The 20,123-nt window shown below is 48.2% G+C and overlaps 7 protein-coding genes across 7 annotated transcripts; 5 read left to right on the top strand and 2 right to left on the bottom strand.

Moving 5' to 3' along the window:
* Positions 1-2,937: 2,937 nt before the first annotated feature.
* Positions 2,938-3,694, top strand: LY89DRAFT_667300 (uncharacterized protein; the record flags this gene model as incomplete). The annotated part of the gene is made up of 3 exons (XM_018212968.1): positions 2,938-3,051; positions 3,102-3,191; positions 3,239-3,694. 3 exons carry the CDS (start codon positions 2,938-2,940, stop codon positions 3,692-3,694), a joined length of 660 nt encoding a protein of 219 aa, XP_018073688.1.
* Positions 3,695-4,697: 1,003 nt separating this feature from the next.
* Positions 4,698-5,915, top strand: LY89DRAFT_716871 (ribonuclease T2; the record flags this gene model as incomplete). Its single annotated transcript, XM_018218295.1, has 3 exons — positions 4,698-5,164; positions 5,234-5,782; positions 5,891-5,915. The coding sequence occupies exons 1-3, from the start codon at positions 4,887-4,889 to the stop codon at positions 5,913-5,915; spliced, it is 852 nt and encodes a 283-aa protein (XP_018073689.1). The 5' UTR covers positions 4,698-4,886.
* A 494-nt stretch (positions 5,916-6,409) lies between these two features.
* Positions 6,410-8,519, bottom strand: LY89DRAFT_683213 (dihydroxyacid dehydratase). Its single transcript, XM_018214661.1, has 2 exons — positions 8,225-8,519; positions 6,410-8,179 (listed from the first exon to the last, which is right to left on the bottom strand). The coding sequence occupies exons 1-2, from the start codon at positions 8,281-8,283 to the stop codon at positions 6,433-6,435; spliced, it is 1,806 nt and encodes a 601-aa protein (XP_018073690.1). The 5' UTR covers positions 8,284-8,519; the 3' UTR covers positions 6,410-6,432.
* A 172-nt stretch (positions 8,520-8,691) lies between these two features.
* LY89DRAFT_683215 (uncharacterized protein) lies at positions 8,692-10,065 on the top strand. Its single transcript, XM_018214662.1, has 3 exons — positions 8,692-9,108; positions 9,231-9,530; positions 9,646-10,065. The coding sequence occupies exons 1-3, from the start codon at positions 9,055-9,057 to the stop codon at positions 9,856-9,858; spliced, it is 567 nt and encodes a 188-aa protein (XP_018073691.1). The 5' UTR covers positions 8,692-9,054; the 3' UTR covers positions 9,859-10,065.
* Positions 10,066-10,308: 243 nt separating this feature from the next.
* On the bottom strand, positions 10,309-11,671 carry LY89DRAFT_780299 (uncharacterized protein; the record flags this gene model as incomplete). The annotated part of the gene is made up of 3 exons (XM_018222369.1): positions 11,238-11,671; positions 10,941-11,187; positions 10,309-10,893 (listed from the first exon to the last, which is right to left on the bottom strand). Exons 1-3 carry the CDS (start codon positions 11,414-11,416, stop codon positions 10,309-10,311), a joined length of 1,011 nt encoding a protein of 336 aa, XP_018073692.1. The 5' UTR covers positions 11,417-11,671.
* Positions 11,672-13,758: 2,087 nt separating this feature from the next.
* LY89DRAFT_731740 (uncharacterized protein) lies at positions 13,759-15,564 on the top strand (the record flags this gene model as incomplete). Its single annotated transcript, XM_018219605.1, has 1 exon — positions 13,759-15,564. The coding sequence occupies one exon, from the start codon at positions 13,759-13,761 to the stop codon at positions 15,562-15,564; it is 1,806 nt and encodes a 601-aa protein (XP_018073693.1).
* Positions 15,565-16,200: 636 nt separating this feature from the next.
* Positions 16,201-19,530, top strand: LY89DRAFT_731741 (uncharacterized protein; the record flags this gene model as incomplete). Its single annotated transcript, XM_018219606.1, has 6 exons — positions 16,201-16,260; positions 16,551-16,754; positions 16,859-17,083; positions 17,158-18,803; positions 18,869-18,986; positions 19,036-19,530. The coding sequence occupies 6 exons, from the start codon at positions 16,201-16,203 to the stop codon at positions 19,528-19,530; spliced, it is 2,748 nt and encodes a 915-aa protein (XP_018073694.1).
* Between the last annotated feature and the right edge of the window lie 593 nt (positions 19,531-20,123).

A 20,123-nucleotide genomic window follows, 5' to 3' on the forward strand; every position in this document is an offset into this window, starting at 1 on the left:
AAGGGGTTAGCCGGAGTCTTAAGATTGAGCGATGTTGAACCTAGAAGGGACCACGCCAGTTTTCAGCGACTTTGCCTCCAACATATCCAACACGCATATATTCCTTCCCAGAAGCTTCTCTGTGGCGTATTCAGACGCTTTGCCGTTGTGTTGATAGACTCGTTCCGGTGAACCCAACCAGCCCCATGTTCGGTGAAGACCATACGAAGTGCCCTTTGAAATTCCCAGCCATTTTATTTGATTCCAAAATTCACCCCTGTAATCTGTCAAACTTACCAACTAATTGTCGTAATCTTTGCGACGCTCCGATTAGTAGTGCTATCCGAGCTGTCGCTTTGTGGCTTGAATGTTGGATAGATAGTGGAGTGGAGCCGACACAACACGTTCGGAGAGTAACTGGCTGCAGAGGGAGGCATGATGGTAGTATTTTGGTTTCGAGGAGTTGAATGCTCTATATGTCGTGGGACATGTAGGCCCAAGTCTACAAAAGTTGCGTAATCCATTCCCGGACGAAGATGTCAAGATTTATGAAAAGGATAGTGATTTTGATTGGGCCCACTTTATGAAGCATAAAGTTACACATCAGGTTAGTAACCAATATTCTGGCGTCTTAAACTGAGAGCAAGAGGTCATAATTCATTGGAATTTAATGCAAGCCTGCTCTATGATTCCTTCTATGCTCTTTAAGCATTTCCATATCTCTTGGTCGATTTTGCGCACGTGAATGGTATCACGTGAACGCAATCTTCAATGTTTCCAAGGTTGTTGGAGTACACTCGAACTTATGTACAAGCCACTACTATTCTTAAGTGCCGCAAAATCAGTTCCTGGTGTGATCGAAGACGACATTAGATATGAGACGTGCACTCGTCGAGTCTGCCCCTCCAATTTCAAGTTGCCTAGGGCTTTATTGATCGTCGACAGGACGTACATTGTCAATTCTGCGGAATGGATCTCTACATGAAGAAAACCTACAAATATATCTCTCTTGGTACTAGTCGGTCTGAGATCAGGCATTTGACTCTGCTTCCTGGAGCGGTAGGCTCAGATGACCGTGCCGAAGTAAATTCGATGACCTTGACGAAAGTCTCATGCCCAAGCTACGAAGCCTTGTCCTATACTTGGGGAACCGAAAAGGATCGGCGTATTGCCTGCCTATATAAACAGCGACCACGATAACCCAAAATCGGATCGCAAAACGTGAATTCCACTGGAGGCTCAGATGACGTTGCTTTCATATCAGTTGCGCAGACTTGCTGACGCTTTGGAAGATTTCCGCTATCTTGATCGACTTCGAACAACTTAGATTGAGGCCAAGAAGCTAAGACAAAGAACCATATCCTGGCGGCCGTATGCAACCAACGGAAAGTGTTAATGAGCAATGGCTGAGTGATTCAGCCATACATCATGTTGCGATAGACTGATAGATGGTTTCGATCATCCACTCGAAAATGTTCTTCCCGAATTGAATTTGTGCAAGAGCTCTACAAGTTGATCTTCTGATTTCCGGACATTGTTGACCTGCCTAATCTGTCAAACGCTCGTTTCACGCACGCCATCAACATTCCATACACGCTGATGGCACAACGCAGATTCTTGTCAACCAAAGAAAGTCGAATGGCTCTAGGCTCACCTCTATCCCATACTGGTGATGAGATCGTGGGCTTCCCGGGATGTGGTTCACTGATGGTGCTGCGGCCGCAGTTGAATGGGAGACATGTTACTAGCGGAGAGTGTCTTGTTCATGGTCTGATGCACGGACAAGCATTTTTTGGTCTTCCGCTTGCTAATTAGAATTATACAGAAGCTGGATGACGCAGCAGGGCGATGGGATCCAGTGTATCGAGATACACAAACAGGAATTGACCAGGCTATCGATCCAAGATTCGATGGCTACGACATGAAGCTCTGACGGGAATGAGGCGGCCATACACCCACGAGTCTACGGACATCGAGGTTACCGGAGTGTTTATGTATACTTCAACCCGGTTCGTCGCAGAAAACATTGAAGTGATTTTGAAAGACCTTATACACTTTGACCTCGAGTAGGAGAGTAGTTAATTCTGCTACCTATCACCAGCTACAAGACTAGATAGCTAGAATGTATATGCCTCGTACTGTACAGTACACCCAAAGACCTCCCACTATCAACTTAGCAGCCCAGGACAACAATCTCCGTGGCTTGTGAAGTCGATATTTTGAAAATTTACTGTGTGCGGACCTTGTTGAGGTGATGCAGAGTCTAGAAAAATCTGGTAAGGATGACTTAATACATGACGAGACTTTTTAGATAGGTGTTTCCTCGGAAGCCTTCATCCCCGAGGAAGTTGGGGTTGATATCACATCAAGTCCTCAATCTTGGTCGAGTTCAGATACAAAAAAAAGGCAAAATTAACTCTAAAATATACGGCATCTCTCCCGAGATCATCTCTAAGCCTCCTCTGACACAAGATACAAACAATAAATAATACAATTCGATGATGGTAGAGCAGTATCAACGCCAAAATCACGTGCACCTTCAAACCTCGGGAGCTAAGCGAATTTCCCCTGACTACTCACCTAGCCTACCACGACTTCACGATGTTGATATAGACTGAGAGTCACACTCACGGCACACACAGAGCAGTCGAAATCGAAATATGCCGTGTATAACAATGTGGGAAATCTCCCACTTTCTGGGGTTTTTCTCTTCACGAATACATCAACACAACTTCAATTCAACTCAACAACACGCTGATCGACAACGACAATACTCAAGCTCTTACTTCAAAAGAACGCTACCTATTCTAAACTGCTTTCCTCCATAACTTTCATTTTCTCGAACGAGAAGAGCCAATTTCTACAACGCACACAAAAAAACACACTCAACCGGATCCTCCCCATTTCAACACACGACAACAACAACAACAACCACCAATCTTCAACTAGAAGACCAACATGACGCCAACAATACACCCATCCCTCTTCGACTATTTCCTTCAAGAAGAGAAAGCTCAAAACATCCAACAATCACTCGACATGATGGACACCACTGCCGACATCCCCGCCACTGTAAGGAAATCTTTTTGGAAAAATAACGAGATTTGCTAACAAATTCATAGATCCAAATCGTCCGAGTCGCCCGGGACTTTGACATGGATATCACCGCCGTCCAAGATAAGATGAATATCACCAACGACAACAACACCACTGTAAGAATTCCTCCAATCCCCCAAAAATCCCAACTAAACATTTACAGACTCAAATCACCCCGTCTTCTCAGGACATTGAGATGGACGCCACTATCGACATTCTATGCTTCAATTTCCAAGATATGGACATTCAAGACACCATGGAGCTTGAAGCTCAAGGAACTACTAACCAAGAAATCGAAATGTCTGACGCCGACGAGGACATTCAAAGTCTAGAAATTGAGATGACTGATTCTGAGGTCACTACTACCTCGGTGGAAGTCGAGATGTCCGACAACGACGAGAACATTCTAGCTCGCGATTGGGTTGAGACTAGCCCAGAAGTCGAAATGTCGGACTCTGACGACAATAATAACGCTACTACCAATTCGGAAGAAATCGAAATGTCTGACCGCGACGAGAACAATGAAGCTACTACCGGCTCTGAGGATTTCGAAATGTCCGACACCGACAAAAACAATGAAAACACCACCAACTCCGAAGAAATCGAAATGTCCGGCTGAAGATCATGAAGGGTCTCAAAGAATCTTGCTGGGACCATCAAGCAGTCGAATGAACCGTTTCATGTCTTTGCTGGAAAGAAGAATGGTGATATGAAGAGTGTCAATGAGTTGGGGATTCAGAAGAGTGGGACAGAGATGGAGGTTGTGGATCTTGAGGAGGAGATACGCGACGATATGAGAGACAAGAAGACGATCGAGGTCGAGCAGTGTTGTGGAATTGAGCCTTGGATGTAAGCGAAGACATGCGAAATTCCTCGGAGGCTGTTGCAGGGATTCGGGTACGGAGGAGCAATCAGAATGAGTTGGAGGAAAGCCTTTTGTTGCGCGAATTTTTGTAAGGAGGGTGAGCGAAATCAATGACCATCAAAACCATGACTTTCCAATGCTGTGATTTGCCTCAAACCAAGTGAACGTTGTAACATAGCAGAAGTATTACCACGATGTCCTCTAGACAAACATAAGTGAAAGCAAAAACCAGCCCTCCATCTCTTCCTGATGACGTACTTTCATCTCGTCCTTGACTCTGATGATGATGTACGCATTCAAACCAGCTGATGTCCCCACAATGTCTTAGACAAAATGAATGTCTTCAATCCAGTATGTACTGAAGCGTACTATCCACATCGATAAGCAGAACAAAAAGCAATGAAACATCTCATCTTCACAGCCTCAAGCATCATTGACTCCAAGGTGCTTCGTACTTCATATGCCTCATCGCATCTCATTCTCAAAATATCTGCCCTCTCAGCTCGAAATGAACGCAGGAGACGAATCTGACGTTCTGATACGGCCTCTTGATGATGATGGATAACAACCACGAAGCAGTAACACACCACACGTGAAGGAAGCAGTGGTCGTTAAGGTTAGCCCAGTCGCTTAGGCATGCGAGTCAGCCTCAACACAGGGATCAGGGGTGGACTGGGAAGCCGAGTTTCAGGCACCGCGGCCAGTCGCAGCAGTCACCTGCAGCTCTGACACAGCCTAGCGATGCCGGCCGACGATAGGTGAGTGAGAGCTATCCAGAGCTCTCTTGATATCCATCTGACCTTCATAAACAACCGCTTACCCTCCTTCTTCTCCTCCTCTTAACACCTTCTCTTCTATTCATCAAACAACTTTCTCTTGTCCGACACCAAGAGATCCTACGGTACTCAACAACCCTCACATTCCACCCACCCCCACCAAGTAAACAATGGAATTCCCCTCCATCCGCAACCTCGCAACCCTTTTCTCCCAGCTCCCGCTCTTCTCCTCACCCCAAGCCTCCTCCTCCTCCTCCTCCTCCGCCGCCGCCATCCAACCCTTCGCAGACACCCCCTCCTGTCCCATCGACAGCCCAACCTCCTGCCAATCCGACTCCGAACCCAGCTGCTGCTTCGTCTACCCCGGCGGCCAACTCCTCCAAACCCAATTCTGGGACACGAACCCCACCGTCGGCCCCAGCGATTCCTGGACCTTACACGGGCTCTGGTATCCTCTTCCCCTTCTCCTTCCCCTCCCAAAATAAACCCATCAACTAACACCCCCACCCCACCGCAGGCCCGACCTCTGCGACGGCACCTACGACCAATTCTGCACCTCCGCGCCCCAATACCACAACATAACATCCATCATCTCTGCCTCGAACAACACCTTGCTCCTCGCCGACATGGAAAAATACTGGCTCCCGAACCGCGGCACATTGGAACATTTCTGGCAGCACGAGTGGAACAAGCACGGGACGTGCATCAACACATTATCCCCCTCCTGCTACGGTTCCAACTACTCTCCCGGTCAAGAAGTGGTAGATTTCTTCGCTAGGGCCGTGGAGCTGTTTAAGGGGTTGGATACGTATAAAGCGTTGGAAGCTGCTGGTATCGAACCTTCGTATCGGAAAAAATACACGTATGCTGAAATCGAAGACGCTCTTACCAGTGTGACGGGCAGCGCGGTGGTGTTGGGGTGTAGTAGAGGGGGCGTGTTGGATCAGGCGTGGTATAGTTTTCATGTGAAGGGGAATTTGCAGGGGGGCGAGTTTGTGGCGACGCCGCCGGCGGGGAAGGGGGGGAGGGGGAGTTGTCCGGAGAGGGGGATAAGGTATTTGCCTAAGTAAGTGGGAGAGAGGGGGTGTATGAGTATTGGGAGATAGGTTGGCTTGGGTTGGGGGATCGGATGGATATCGAGATTGTTTGAGTTTGCTGGCATTGGGAGTTATAGCTTTTGCTGGGTATGGTATGAATAGATACCAAGATTGCTTGCTTAGCTGGGCTTCGTTTTTATAGATATTTGACTGGGGGGATAAATGGATTATTTCCCTGCCATAGATACCCCCATACCTCCCTTACTTAACATTGTGATTTAAGTTCGGGACTTTTTGGTTGTTCGACGACTATTACCGAACTTGTTGGCAACTACCCTCAATAATAAGCTAAACAACAGGTGTTGAACCTCAATCAGCTAAAGCAAGTGTTGCGTCAAAGCAAAGCGACTAGATATAAGTTCCTGGAAGCGAGGCAGAATATGAAGGCTAAGTTCGAGTAATAGCTGTCAGAGCACGAGATCAGGACGGAGATTTGCAACAGCGGAATGTGTAACACAAAAACAGACAACGTCACTAAGTCGAACAATATTAGGCTCAAATTAAAAATTCACTCCATGGCCAAGAAAGATAAAAGAGAAACCACTTTTACTACCTAAAATATATACACCTCCCGATTACCCTTCCCCTTCCCCGATCCCCTTTCCTTTCCCCTTCCCCTCTAATCCTCAATCCCCCCATCCGTAATGCACCCATGACTCGCATCCTGCACCATCATCGCATACTTCGCCAGCGTCCCCTTCTTATACTTCAGCGGCTTCGGCACAAACTCCTTCCTCCTCCTCACCAACTCCCCCTCATCGACCACCAAATCCAGCACCCTCTTCTCCGCATCAATGACAACCTTATCCCCATCCCGCACCAACCCAATAGGGCCCCCCTCCTGGGCTTCAGGAACAATATGACCGATCAAGAACCCGTGACTGCCGCCACTGAACCGTCCGTCCGTGATCAGCGCGACGTCTTTACCAAGTCCCGCGCCCATGATCGCTGACGACGGTTTCAGCATTTCAGGCATCCCGGGTCCGCCTCTAGGGCCCTCGTAGCGGATCACGACAACAGTCTTCTCGCCCTTCTTAATCTCGCCTCTCTCGAGCGCGGCCACCATATCGTCTTCCGCATCGTAGCACTTCGCAATACCCTCAAACCTCAGGCCTTCCTTGCCGGTAATCTTGCCCACGGAACCGCCGGGCGCGAGCGAGCCGCGCAGGATTTGGATATGGCCCGTTTTCTTGATCGGGTCGGAGAAGGGACGGATGATCTGCTGGTCGGTGGGGAAATCGGGGAATGCTTCCAGGTTCTCGGAGAGCGTCTTGCCGGTGACGGTCATGCCGGAGCCGTCGATGATTCCTTCTTTGAGGAGGAACTTGAGCAGGGAAGGCGTGCCGCCGATCTTGAAGAGGTCGTGCATGACGTATTTGCCGGAGGGTTTGAGATCAGCCAGGAAGGGGATGCGGTCTGATACTGATTGGAAATCGTCGATGGTTAACTTGACGCCTACGGAGTCGGCGATGGCGATCAGGTGCAGGACGGCGTTGGTCGAGCCTCCGGTGATGTTGACGAGGATCATGGCATTTTCGAAAGCTTGTCGGGTCATGATGTCTTTTGGGCGGATGTCTTGGACGAGTAGGTTGCGGATGGCGGCTCCGGCTGCGTGGCATTCGTCGTATTTGGCTTGGGATTCGGCGGGGTTGGAGGATGAGCCGGGGAGGGTCATGCCCATTACTTCGATGGCGGTGGCCATGGTGTTGGCAGTGTACATTCCACCGCAAGCTCCTCCTCCAGGACAAGCGTGTCGGATGACATCGAAGCGTTGCTCTTCGTTGATTTCACCTGTGAGAAATTGGCCGTAGGCTTGGAAAGCCGAGACGATGTCGATATCGGCATTGTTTTGTGTGGCAGCACATCCAGGCTTGATAGATCCTCCGTAGACCATGAGTGAAGGACGATTTACTCGTCCAATGGCCATCATTACACCAGGCATGTTCTTGTCGCAACCTGGGATGGAGATATTGGCATCGTACCATTGACCGCCCATCACCGTCTCGATCGAATCTGCGATCAGATCTCTTGATTGCAGACTATATCGCATGCCCTTTGTGCCCATAGAGATACCGTCCGAGACTCCAATGGTGTTGAATTGGTATCCGATCAAGTTTGCCTCTTCCACGCCCTTCTTTACACGATTGTTGAGGTCCATCAAGTGCATATTGCACGGATTCCCCGAGTACCATACTGAGGAGATACCGACTTGTGCCTTATTCAATCCTTCCTCAGTCATGCCAGTGGCGTAGAGCATAGCTTGGGAAGCTCCTTGGGACTTGGGTTGTGTAATGGCCGAAGAGACCTTGTTGAGCTTGGGTTCGTCATTCTGGGCCGATCGAGCTGCAGAGCTTGAAATGCCGCGACTGCGACGTATTAGAGCTGTCCGCAGATGGGGGATGGGAGTTTACATGTATTTTGAAGCTGTTCTGGAAGTCATACTTGCACCAGCTCTCAATTGGGGCAGCATAATTGCGACGAAGCTCAGTTGAAACCAATGACTTTCGGCGATTTCAATGCTTTGACACCAATTGAGCTTCAAACGGTGCTTCACCTCAACTGAGCTGCACTCCCTCTCGTCGATGTTCGTGGAAGCAAGAGACGGGATGAGATGATTCACACTTCAAACAGTCATAAAGTTCGATCTTACTTAATTAGCTTCGCAAGAACCGCATCCGCCATCGGAAGGTAAAAAATAAATAAACGAGTCCCTGTGACATTTTGGATTTCCTCCCGTCCCCAAAACATTTTCATCATTTTTCTGCCACCATCTCTGACCGCCTTCCAGCACCGCCCCACTTCCTCGGCCTCCCCCACTCTTGCCACCCATTCACAAGCTTCACTTTACTCACCCTCAGCCTTGTCCTACTCGCAAGAGCCTAAACCCAAAACAGCCCACCATTCCGCCAAAATACCCCAGACTTCTCCCGTTTGAGAAGAGGCCTTGTAGCGACGACACATGCGAGCGTGAAAGTCTAGCTCCCTCCTGAAGATCACCTCGGCTTGCACACAACAACTGTGGAGAGAGACCGCCGTGACACGAAAGGCTGAGGAATAAATACCTACTTATACGTCGTGCTGGGTCCTCGTTCACTTGGGGAATTTATTCGTTTGTTTGTGCTTCGGGACTTGTTGTTTCGGGACTTTTTGCTTTTGTTGCGGTTACATCAACATCCCTATTTGAACCCCGCATTGAGAGCTGTCTTTCTCAACAATTACCATCACAAGAGACGAATTCACAATGGCTGCCCCGGCGGAAGTTACCTTGAAGGACCTCACTGGAGAATGGGTTATGGTGAGGTTCAATTCTTCCATCCAACCTTTGATTCGAGTCCAAGAAACATGCCACTTCACTCTCCCCCTCCCCCTCCCTCTCCCTCCCATCACCACCACCATCCTAACAAAAACCCCCCGCAGAACAAAACCCTCTCCGACGACACCGACGCGATCCTCGCGCTCCAAGGCATCGGCTGGTGGACCCGCAAAGCCATCGCGCTCGCCACCGTCACGCTGCACGTCAAACAATACGTCGACGACAACAAGCACACGCACATCGACATCGAGCAGACGGCGACGGGCGGCATCAAAGGCACGGCCGAGCTGAGAGAGCTCGATTGGGTCGAGCGGACGCATAATGATCATGTTTTTGGGGACTTGAAGGGCAAAAGTCGGTGGTTGGGGTTGGAGGGCGTGGAGGATCCGTTTTTGAAGGATGGGGTGGGTTCCCTCGCTCTTTTTCTTTGGTCTATGTTTTGATCCCTCTGCTGTTTTCCTGAATCTGCGGTCTTGCAGTCGTTCAATTGGGGAGAATGAGGCTGATAAGTTGAAATAGTGGCTAGACGGCGACGACGAGACCTCAGGTCCAGCGGGCGAGAAACATATCGAGAGCTGGGCGGCGAACGAGGAGAAGGGATGGGTTGCAGACCAGATTTGGGGCTTTGCTATCATTGATGGGAAGAGATACTATGTTCGAAGAGTGGTTGTCACGAAGGGTGATACGGTGCTGAAGGCTAGACTTGTTTACAACTGGAACGGGAAGAAATAGACGATAGAGCTGGACTTGGCTCAAGGGCATGGGAATCGGGAATATACATACTCCTAATTGAGGAACATATGTATCGGTATAGGCGTTCGCTCGTTTCAGTCGACTAAACGCAGATTATTCATATGTATCTCTGTCCAAGTTCCAGGTGCCTGTTGTCTGTTCAATGTGATGAATGAGTGTTGATTGAGTGTCTGACTAGAATACAAACTTGCTGAACAGTCGCAACCTTATCAACAACAAGGAAACCTCTTTGCTACGATTCCATCTCAAGTACCCCGTGAAAGGAATTCGAAATTCCAATAAGCAATCGTTGCACTAAAACCAAACGCCTTGATTCATCCTCCACCCAGTCATAAAGCACACTGGTCTACCAAAGAACCAAACTTCGACCTCAAAATGTAAAAGTGCTTGCTCACGTATCTCGTCCACCCACACCTCCAACCATTGAGTTCAAAACATTGGCACTGCTTGCAGCTGGACCAAGTGATATTTGCCATCCTTGCTAGTTTTATTGCCGGCATCGAAAAACTCGTTTTGAAATGCCGGCGTGCCAATGCAAAGGCCATGGAAGTCTTTGTCACAAGCCATGATAACGGTCATATTGTGAGTCGAAGCTGGGTCACCTCGAAAGTCATACTCATCATCCGTGACTGGCGATACACCCACAGTGAAAATGGAAGCATTGCCACTGTTGTGCGTGTCCGTAATGTGGAAACCCATCGGTTTAAAATGAGAGGTTGTCGAATCATTTACGAAAGCCAAAGGAAAGGGATACAAAGTGATAACTTCAAAATTGTGATAAGTTTCTTGAACCATTGACACTTTGCCCTGCGATTCGAGTCTCAAACGAGAGTCTGGAGCCAGAGCGAACAAGGCAGGATTCTTAGTATTCTGTTCAAGGCCAATATATGTGATAGTCGACCAAGAATCCGAAGTGCTGTTGTCGACGGCGTAACTGGTCGTCCCGTTGTCAAACAAAACCATCAGCCTGAAGTCTGATACCGTGGTGGGTAGGAATTCAACAGACGTTACTGTCTTATGAAATGTCAACAATGTATGGTATTTCAGTAAAGAGTACTCACTGCTGTTGCTACACTCAATGTCTTTGGTCTGTAATAGCAACTACAAGCTGAGCTGTATTTGTCCTGGATCTTCTTCTCGCTATCTATTCCCGAGCCACACGCTAAGCTGATGGACTCGGGAACGATTGTCGGAGTAACGGTATAATGGCCAGATTTATCTGAAGTGATAGACTTGACAGAGGCGACAGTGGTGGTGGGGTTGAGCTTGTTGTTGTTGAAATGGGTGTATGTTGAAGTGACTGTAGCTCTGGGGGGCTGTCAGTCGGAACGATTTGCATTGGAAGTTGGAAAACTTACATCACTATTGCTGATGCCACTGTCTTTGCCATGAAACTCTGGCAGCTTAATCGCCCTTTGGAGTCATCAAGTGCTGCGTGGAAACAACTGTCTTTGTTACAGTCAATTCTCGCCTCCAGGTTCTCCGCAGCCGTAAGCCCACTTATGGCGAAGGTACCAAGAAGCAAGGAGTACTTCATGGTGACGCTGATCGAAGCAAGTACTTCTAAAGGGTCCCCGTGCTCGAATAATGAATCGACGAAGCAAGAACGCAAGTGGATATGATAGTTGTTGATGGATGTTTGATGAATGATGCGAATGTTTGATGATGTTGAAGAAACAAGAAGAGGAAGAAGAGCAAGACGAGGAATCAATAGTTCTAGTGCAGAGCTGCGAAGGAAGGTGCGTTGTGTTGATTTTGCGGAGGGAAGGAAGCAAAAAGGGAAAGAGGCACTTGCCGGATTTGAACATGGGAATGAGCATGATTGTTTTCGGGGAAGATCGAGGAAGGTACGATTTTGGATGCTCAGTCTCCTCTTGAACATCAGCTTGTCCGGACCTACCTAGGTAGATTGGGCATCTTGTGAGGAAGCTTAGCCTTTCGAGATACAAGATAGACCTTGGGGGAAAGACAATTCAGCTGCTTAGATTCAGCTGGAGACACGATACAGATACCCTGCTTCACGTCTTTTAATCACCAGCAAAGCCACTGTGAACACACTTCCAGTTCTGAACACCAAAGGAGCAATCACGACCGTGCCCAGGTGAAATCTGATCGAGCACCTTCACGTGACACCTCACTTGCTAGAGCCCGGAGCATCTTTTAGTCGAGAGTGTGTAGAAGTTCATATTGTCGTAGCCTAGTTTACTAAGATAAAGATAAGGACAATGGAAATAGCGTCCAAGCCTACCTACGAATTCATGTATTATATCTGGTGCAGACTTTCAGCCGGCAAATACCTAGACCAGTCATTCTGCACCGAATTGGAAATCATCTCGAAATGGCTCTCATACACATAACTCGATTCCGAATCATATGTTTAAAGGCACTCTGCAGTGACTATAGAAAATCTGGGCGAAAAGAATGTTGATGCAAAGATAAATTGGACAGCGGAGTATTTACTCCGTAGGAATTGACTCGAACTTCGAGGGTTATCGCATGCACAATCAAAATACAAATTAGATGCCAATGATCGCAGCAAATGCAACTTCATAGTCGGTAATTGACTCCAACCAATGACTTGAAGTTTCCCGGTATTCCAACACGGTGCAAACGAAACTGGATAGCAACCAATAACAAGTAACTTCTCCACAATTCAAAGCACCCTGGTGCAGCACAAACGAATCTTGATGGATTATTCGTCAACTTCCACGTTCTGTTGGGACGGCAGTCGTGTCTTATAGAGATGAATACGACTCAAGTCTTCAGGTCCAGAGCGCGAGACTCCGGCAAAAGTAATTGCGGGGCTTTGACAATGTCCACATTTCGATACTTTCTCTTTGCCACTAGCAACTCGTATTTCAGAACATAAACTCAAAACATGTACTACTTGCCACCACCAGCTTGTAACCAACTTAAGTCACACATCAAGTCCGGTGCTGCTTTCCGTCAGCCGGAGCAACACTCCTACACTGCATTCAAATGATGGAAATCATGCTGGCTTCCTTCAAAGCGGATGTTAAGTCCGACGAACTGAGGTCATTGCCAACTCGGCTCGGTACTCAGCCTCAAGTCGTACACTTTGTCAAGGCAGATGTTGTCCAACGTCAGGATCCGGCCGCCCTTTTCTTCTTCTTCGACTTGGAAGGCTTCACGGCCTGGCGCATGACGTCCCACGTGGGGGTCATCAGGCTGCATGCACGATGTGTCTCCCGTGTCTCCCGTGTCTCCAATCATTCCTTCTTGCCCTCGAAACTCGGCTTGAGCGGTCTGCGTTTGCTTCTCCTCACCAGAAGAGTTCATGAAAACTCGATCTCGAGAATGAACTCTTATACCAGAAAATACCAAACTTCATAATAGCAAAACATATTAATAGACTACACGTGATGTATTGATGAGCAGTTCTAGACTGGTCTCTGGAAATCGAGATCCTGGTAAATCGATTTGGTTGCAGGGGATAGACAGGCTGCCGGTGTCGGGAGCTCACATGTGCTGCACAGCATGACGGAATGAACAATGCTGGATGGAGGACAACTCATCATCGTTCCCCATCAATTGAATGTCTTGCATTGTACCGTTTCATCCTAAATGCTGACATTCATCGTCATTCGTAACTTGGAGTTCGATATCAAAATAGAATCGTCGACGCGCAATAGTTCATGAGGCTCCATTATTCTTTTTTGAAGTGTCAGATATGGGTCTGGGTTGACCGCTACTAACTGCGAATGTGTTAGCCGGCAAAACCTTCAAAGTTGACATCTGCTTTCCACGCTCGACAAAACATCATCCGGAGCGCGTCTTGGTCTTTTCTTTGATATGCTTCGCTATTGACGACAGCGCACTCCCATTCCGCAGCTCAATTCATCTGCTGCGACGCTCAACATGGACGAGGCGACTCGGTTGGTAACAGAGCTCCAGTCGAAATTGGTCGAGCTCGATCAGCGCATCTGGCAGTACCGACGAGACATGGCTTCAGAATTCGACAAGTACGCGGAAGATTTACTGCGCGACGTTCCTAAAGAAGTCTCCGAAACTGTCTCCAAAAGTATCGCAGAGTCAATGAAGGGATGCAAGTCTTTATATCCTGACAGCGAGGCCCCTTTTGAGTCATGCGCGACAGGCACCCACATTCTCCCAAATGGCAATAATATACAGCAGCCTTCCGTCTCTCCAGCTCCGATCTCTTTCTTGCGACCAGCATCAAACGAGGAAGACAGTCCGCGGAGTCCGCACGAGCGAGAGAAGGAGTTTCGAGGACTGTTCACTCCAAGTTACCTCCCACTTCTTGACAGTACAAATCGCAACGAACGCAGATCGAGTGCCGACCTAGCTTCCCCACCTCCTGGCAACATAAGCCCACAACCAAAAGCAATGGATCCCTTACATGTCGACGCAAGTACAGATACCAGATCGTTGGTGACCTCACCAGAAACAACCCGCCCTTCAACCCCAAGACGAAGAAATACAGACGAGGCGTCCGTGGGTTCAGATTGGAGTGAGGGTACAGCAAGACGCAGTGCTCTCCGACGATCCTCGAGTTCTTCTAGGCATAGTCCGCGCCGAGTCCGCTTCGAGGTTGCCGGCGAAGAAGTCCTACCTACGGCATCCCCTCGAGCTACAAAGTCGGTCTTGACAGAAGAAATACCTCCTACACTTGGTGACGATATGGATGAGGAGGCTGGATCTGAGCAGATTGAGGATGTTGATGAAGCACCACCAAAGCGTATCTCGTCATCGCAGGCATTGAGAGCATTGTCACGGTCACCTTTAGTGGACGATGGCACTACATGGACCACCGTCACAGCACCACCAGATGGTTCAGCTTCTGTGGCTACAACTAATGGGTTTTCATTAGGCGAAGAAGACGACAGTCCGCCATTGGGCAATGGTATTTCACAATTGGGATCTAGTGATGCTCTGGGTCCTTTGGGAGCGGGTAGCAGCTTGGGTCAACTGGCGGTGAATAATGGAATTACCAAGAATGAGGTAGAAACCACTTCTGATGATGATTTGCTTGATATGCCTCTTTTGAGACGTCAAGGTCCGTCTCCAGCAAGCATGCTCTCACCTGTCAAGATGCTTTCACCAGCAAACCCAACAGACATCAGTAACAACAAGTCGCCAACGGCATCGACGAGACCAAGCAGAGCTTGGCAAGATCTGGAGAACCTCGGTCACCACCACACAGGATCTAGAGGCGAGGATTTGAAGTTCGATGCTGGGGATGATGACGAGATGTTCAACTTCGACGAGAATGCTGAACGCCAAAGCTCACCAGCTGGTCAAGACGATGAGGAGTATGACGATTTCGACACCGATGCACCAGTCTCCCCCATTTCCAAGGAATCTGTCAGCAGATTCTCAACTTCACCAGCACGTGACATCATTCGTCCTTCCCCACCAAAAAATGCCGTTCCCACTACAAAGGGTGTTGTTGGATCCTACAAAGGCCATCCATTCAGTATGCCGATCGTCAGCCCAGATATCCATGCACAAGCAGCAAGTTTGGGAGATGTGAACACATTCGTAGGAAGTGTTGATGGCCGCAGCGGAGTCGACGAAAGTGACCTCAAGAGCTTCAAGATGTCTGGTGGTATCGGTAGCTTCTCCGGCACCCCAAGAAGTCTGAGTGAGCGAATGATTATGGAGGATATGAGACAAGCAGAGGCTGCTAAGAAGGGTGAATAATACGGAGATCATCGCAAGGCGTTCAGCGGGTTGTATTTGCATTGTGTGTAGTAATGTTTGTTGCATAGTTCCGGCGTTGAGAGGATGGTGGAAAGCCTCTGATCTTATGGTAGTAAGATGACTCGCAAATGGCTGGGTCTGGGTCTGGGTCTGAGCTTGCGAGCCGGGCTAGCGTTATATTTGAGGTGGATGCATGCATGCATTACATAGCGAAAATTCATGAGCTTTTGAGGATAGGTATGGGTGCTGCTGTTTTGCAAAGTGTAGATGAATGTTGAGAACCTGAGAGTGAACTAGAACCCCAACCCTACATCGCTAATCAATTTCTATAGATCGAGTTGAGATATGACTGGCAACTACTGCTTGTACAGACCTTCCTCATAATCCGTGCTTCGACTGCTTTCCTTGCTTGGAAGAGGCACGTGATGGCTTTAAGCACTAGCGTACCTACGCGAGCGCGTGCTAAATGTGAGTGATCGGAATCTGACATGTGGTGGTCTTCGGTTCTACAACATTTCATGAAGTAAATGACTTTTCTGCATCAAAGATTGTTCTTTTCCACACGCCTACATTCAGACCAAACGAATCAAGCAAACCAAGAACAGAATCTGCTTGCTCTAAATTCAAACAAGCAGCATGGCAGACCAGAACTCATATCTGGCGTACAAACGCGACACCAGACAATTGCTATTCTGGGTATGTTTGATTTCATATTATCTCACGCGATAGCGCTACCAAGACCGAAAGCAATTGGATATTATTTGTTTGCAGGTCCTGAAGTATTCCTGGCCCTGGCAACTGGGCCTGACTAAAGTCGCAGAGGAGATATCCGTTGTTTATCTAGCCTCCACGCACAAATCCCGTCTGTTGCTGGGTGTTTTCTGGTGAACGAGTTGACCTAGGGTTCTCCTTGAACTCAGCTAGTGCAGGAGCTAGGAGTTCCCTCAAAGTCTTTCAGCAGATTTATAATATTAACTAAGCATTAGATGATTCATGCTTCGAACAGTATCATCAAGTCTTCGATTCCCTCGCCGGCGGCTGGTATTGATGGTGCACCAACGACCGTGAATACAACGGGCCAGATTACCGTGGCGTCTATGGTCCCGATGGCTAGCTTGGTTGCAAAGTATATCAAACCTATACCTTCAACCATATATCGCCTTTTTGAATCTGTGATTGCAGCACGAAAGGTACGGTCGTCTCCCAAGTACAAGTTCTTGATCTAGAGCAGCTATTATTCTCTGCTTCCCGAAAAGCTATAAAATTGCCGACTGACTTATCTTATTCCTTGCAGGCCAGTCATGCTATTTTTCAGCAAATAGCTGCCCAGAAGCCAGACCCCGAGATCGAGAAGAGCAATATGTCGCACAGGATCTTCATTGATGCTTTAACGAAAGCATTTGCGGCGCTGGGAGGCAACTCATGGAGATCTGAGAAAATGGCTGAGACGACTCATCTGCAGAGAACTCAGACGATGTCATATTCGAGAATGCATTTTCCTCTCTCAGTCTTGGTCTTGGTGAGTCTAATGACGGTGAAGAGGAGGAACAGGAACTGAACGAGCCCTCGACGTCTTCTCAACCAATACGCCAGAAGCAGTCGGGTGGCAAGAAGAAAAAGGGCAAGAAAGGAAAGAAAGTAAAAGGAAAGGCGAAAGCGCCCATCCAAGAAGCCAGTCTCGATGATGTCCCCTTGGAGAGTTACCGCATTATCGAAGGCCAAGAAGGACTTGTTACCGACTACCTGATGGCTGTTTACTCGGTCGCATCGCAGTGGGTTGAGCTTCGAGGCTATGTACAAGCGCTTTGGCGTCAAGTAGCCTATGGCGGGCTCAACAGTGCTGTTGGGGGGAGTATGTCTAACGTCGCTATCGCAATGATCAAGAAGACAGAAGCTGCCATCTTTGTCGAATTCCCCGGCCATGACTCTTTTCAGACGATCATGAATACTATCACACGTGGAGATCCAGGTAAAGTTCAAGGAATGTTCCATGTTAGTCTTGCGCGAAGCAAGAATGGTGGGGCATATGAAGAAGTAAAGGAGGTTGACGTCGACGTCAATGAGCACTTTATGATACATGCGTATCAAGACCTGCTTGATTTCATTAAAGATTTTCAGCATACGCGGAGTGGGAAACCGACAAAGACCATGCTAGCTGAGATCCGGGACTGGGATCCGACTTTCGACCTCGAACGAGCTACCAAACAACAACGTATCAAGTGGCGGCGGTCCTTTACCATCAATTGGCTGTATGATCTTGTCAATGTATTCTCCGCAATCGTGGTACAGCGAAACACAATGAAAGGCCAGAAATGGGTAATGGAGAATGTGGATTGGTCCATGAAGGGTCCGTGGAATCAGCATCGAAGACTCTTTGGGCTGAACGAGTTCGCGAGTATCATCACAACACTTGCTATGCAGAAGCCTGGAACCGATGTTCGACCGAAGATTGCACCAAGCTGCGTGTTTCAGCTCCAGTGTATTGTTGACTCTTTGGCCGTATTTCGAGGCTGGTCAATCTGTGGCCTACAGGGCCACATTCTTATCCCACCTGCAGCTGCCTTCAGACCAAGACGAGATGTAGACCTTTTCCTCGATCGTCAGAATGAGAGACCACCCAATGGATACTGTAGTGCAGTGGATCTTCTGAGACAGGTCATGGAGAAAGATGCGATACTTCATGGGCACTTCGACCGCCACGAGTCAACCTCTAGCCTTCTGAAGGATTTTAGTGAGGACTTTGTGAATTGGCTCGGAGAGACAAAGTACTTGTATGGCTTAACCACTATTCCGCACTCTCGTTTCTCTCACACAAATGCCAATGGACTTTGGGAGTATTCGCCATTTCTTTGCGGTGTTGGCCTGATGGAAGCGCTCGAGTTGACCTACGATACGGGCATGATGCTATGGGACAGCATACCCGAACCTGTATGTGCTATCCACTTACACAATATGTCAGTACAAAAGGGCCTTATCACGAAACCAATCGGATTATTTGCGACTATAGAGGATCTGTTTTCGACGGATTTCTTCGCTGAAGGCAAAGCTCCCAATTCCAATTTTCAAGAGGCTTTACTCGCTGTCATGAAGCCGAGCTCCCGACGATCAGTCTACGACAGACGAGCTGCTCGAAGGACAATTGCGCGAACGGCAACTGATATCCACGGACTTCTGGATCCTAGCACAAATCGTTTCTTCAAGCAGAAATCATTGCTTCGTATATATCGCGATGCAGGATGGTATTATGAACGCATACCCGACGAGGCGCTTCCGGTGATGTCGAGCTTAGATTGCTTCGTATCAGTCAGACGAAGGAGGTGACTGATCCAGCGACTGGAAAGAAAGCCTTGCAACGTACATTCCTAGTCAATCAGGCCTTAGCTCGAGGAATCGACGAACAAGATTTGATGAGCTTTTCATCGGTAATACAGAGCAGAAAAGAAAAAGGCAACATAAACTCCATTCCCGAAGATTCCCGAAGCATTGTTGCCGCCTCTTCCGGAGCGCTACAGCAGAGCTCCTTCTTTGACTTTCGGTCGCACCGCCGGAGGGAACAAGGTGCTTGCCAGTGAACGAGAGCTACTGAATCTCCTTCAAGTAGACATTATGAGCGACATTGGCAGTGAGGTGCGACCTCTTTCTAGCCTGAACTATATTTTTGTCACCATCCGGTTCATGATGGTCTTCATGCAGATCGAGGAGCGGCTGAAAGCATTGCGCAATCCAGTCTGGGTGCAGGCATATGAACAAGACCCCACTATGATGAAAGAGAAGAGAGCTTCTCTGACTGTCTTGGCTTTGGCCGGAGGAGATGAGGAGTGCTTGCGGGTGATGGCCGAAGTGTTCGAAAAGTCGAGATCTGGTTCCATAAACCATATTTATTGGGATGATCTCGAAAACCCCGAGAAGACGAAGGCCAAGGATCCTTTGGAGCATCTACCTGACTTTGGCTGTACGCTAATGTAGTGTAAGCTGATGGCTACCAAAACTTGCTTGCTTGTCTTGCTCTAAAATTGCGGAACTGCAAAATAATGAATTTAGAGAAGAGTAGGTACGTTCTCGCTGTAATTGTCACGTGAAGCCCATGTTCAAGATGCAATCTTGGTGCAGCTCTTTGCAGTTGAAGTGCAGCGCCGCCCGCTTTCCTCTTTCACATGCCTCCCTCTTCTCGGGATATTAAGAGCCGTTGAGCTTATGTTAGAGCACAGAAATGAAATAAGAACTTGTCTTGGTGCTCTACCGTTGAGCTTCAATAAGCGCAAGCGAGAGAGTCTCCGTAACCAAAAAAAAAGTCAAAGACTAAAGAATCTACAAAACTTACACAAAACAACAACAGCAGAAGCAAAAAAGCAATAAGCTTTATCTACTATTGGGGTGTTCACTCCTCAGCTGCTCGAGCAGGTGTACCCAACCACTCCTACTTTCGAGTGGTTGAAGAAAGTGTCGGGATTGGCGATTTTACAACTTAAGACGGCTAATGGCAACCCCATCGGTACCACCGAACAGAAGTGGCAAGGAAATGCTTATTAGGATCTATACGTATAGAAACCAGTGTGACT

This window comes from Mollisia scopiformis (genome assembly GCF_001500285.1).
Source record: "Mollisia scopiformis unplaced genomic scaffold LY89scaffold_8, whole genome shotgun sequence".
Taxonomy (NCBI): Eukaryota; Fungi; Ascomycota; class Leotiomycetes; order Helotiales; family Mollisiaceae; genus Mollisia; species Mollisia scopiformis.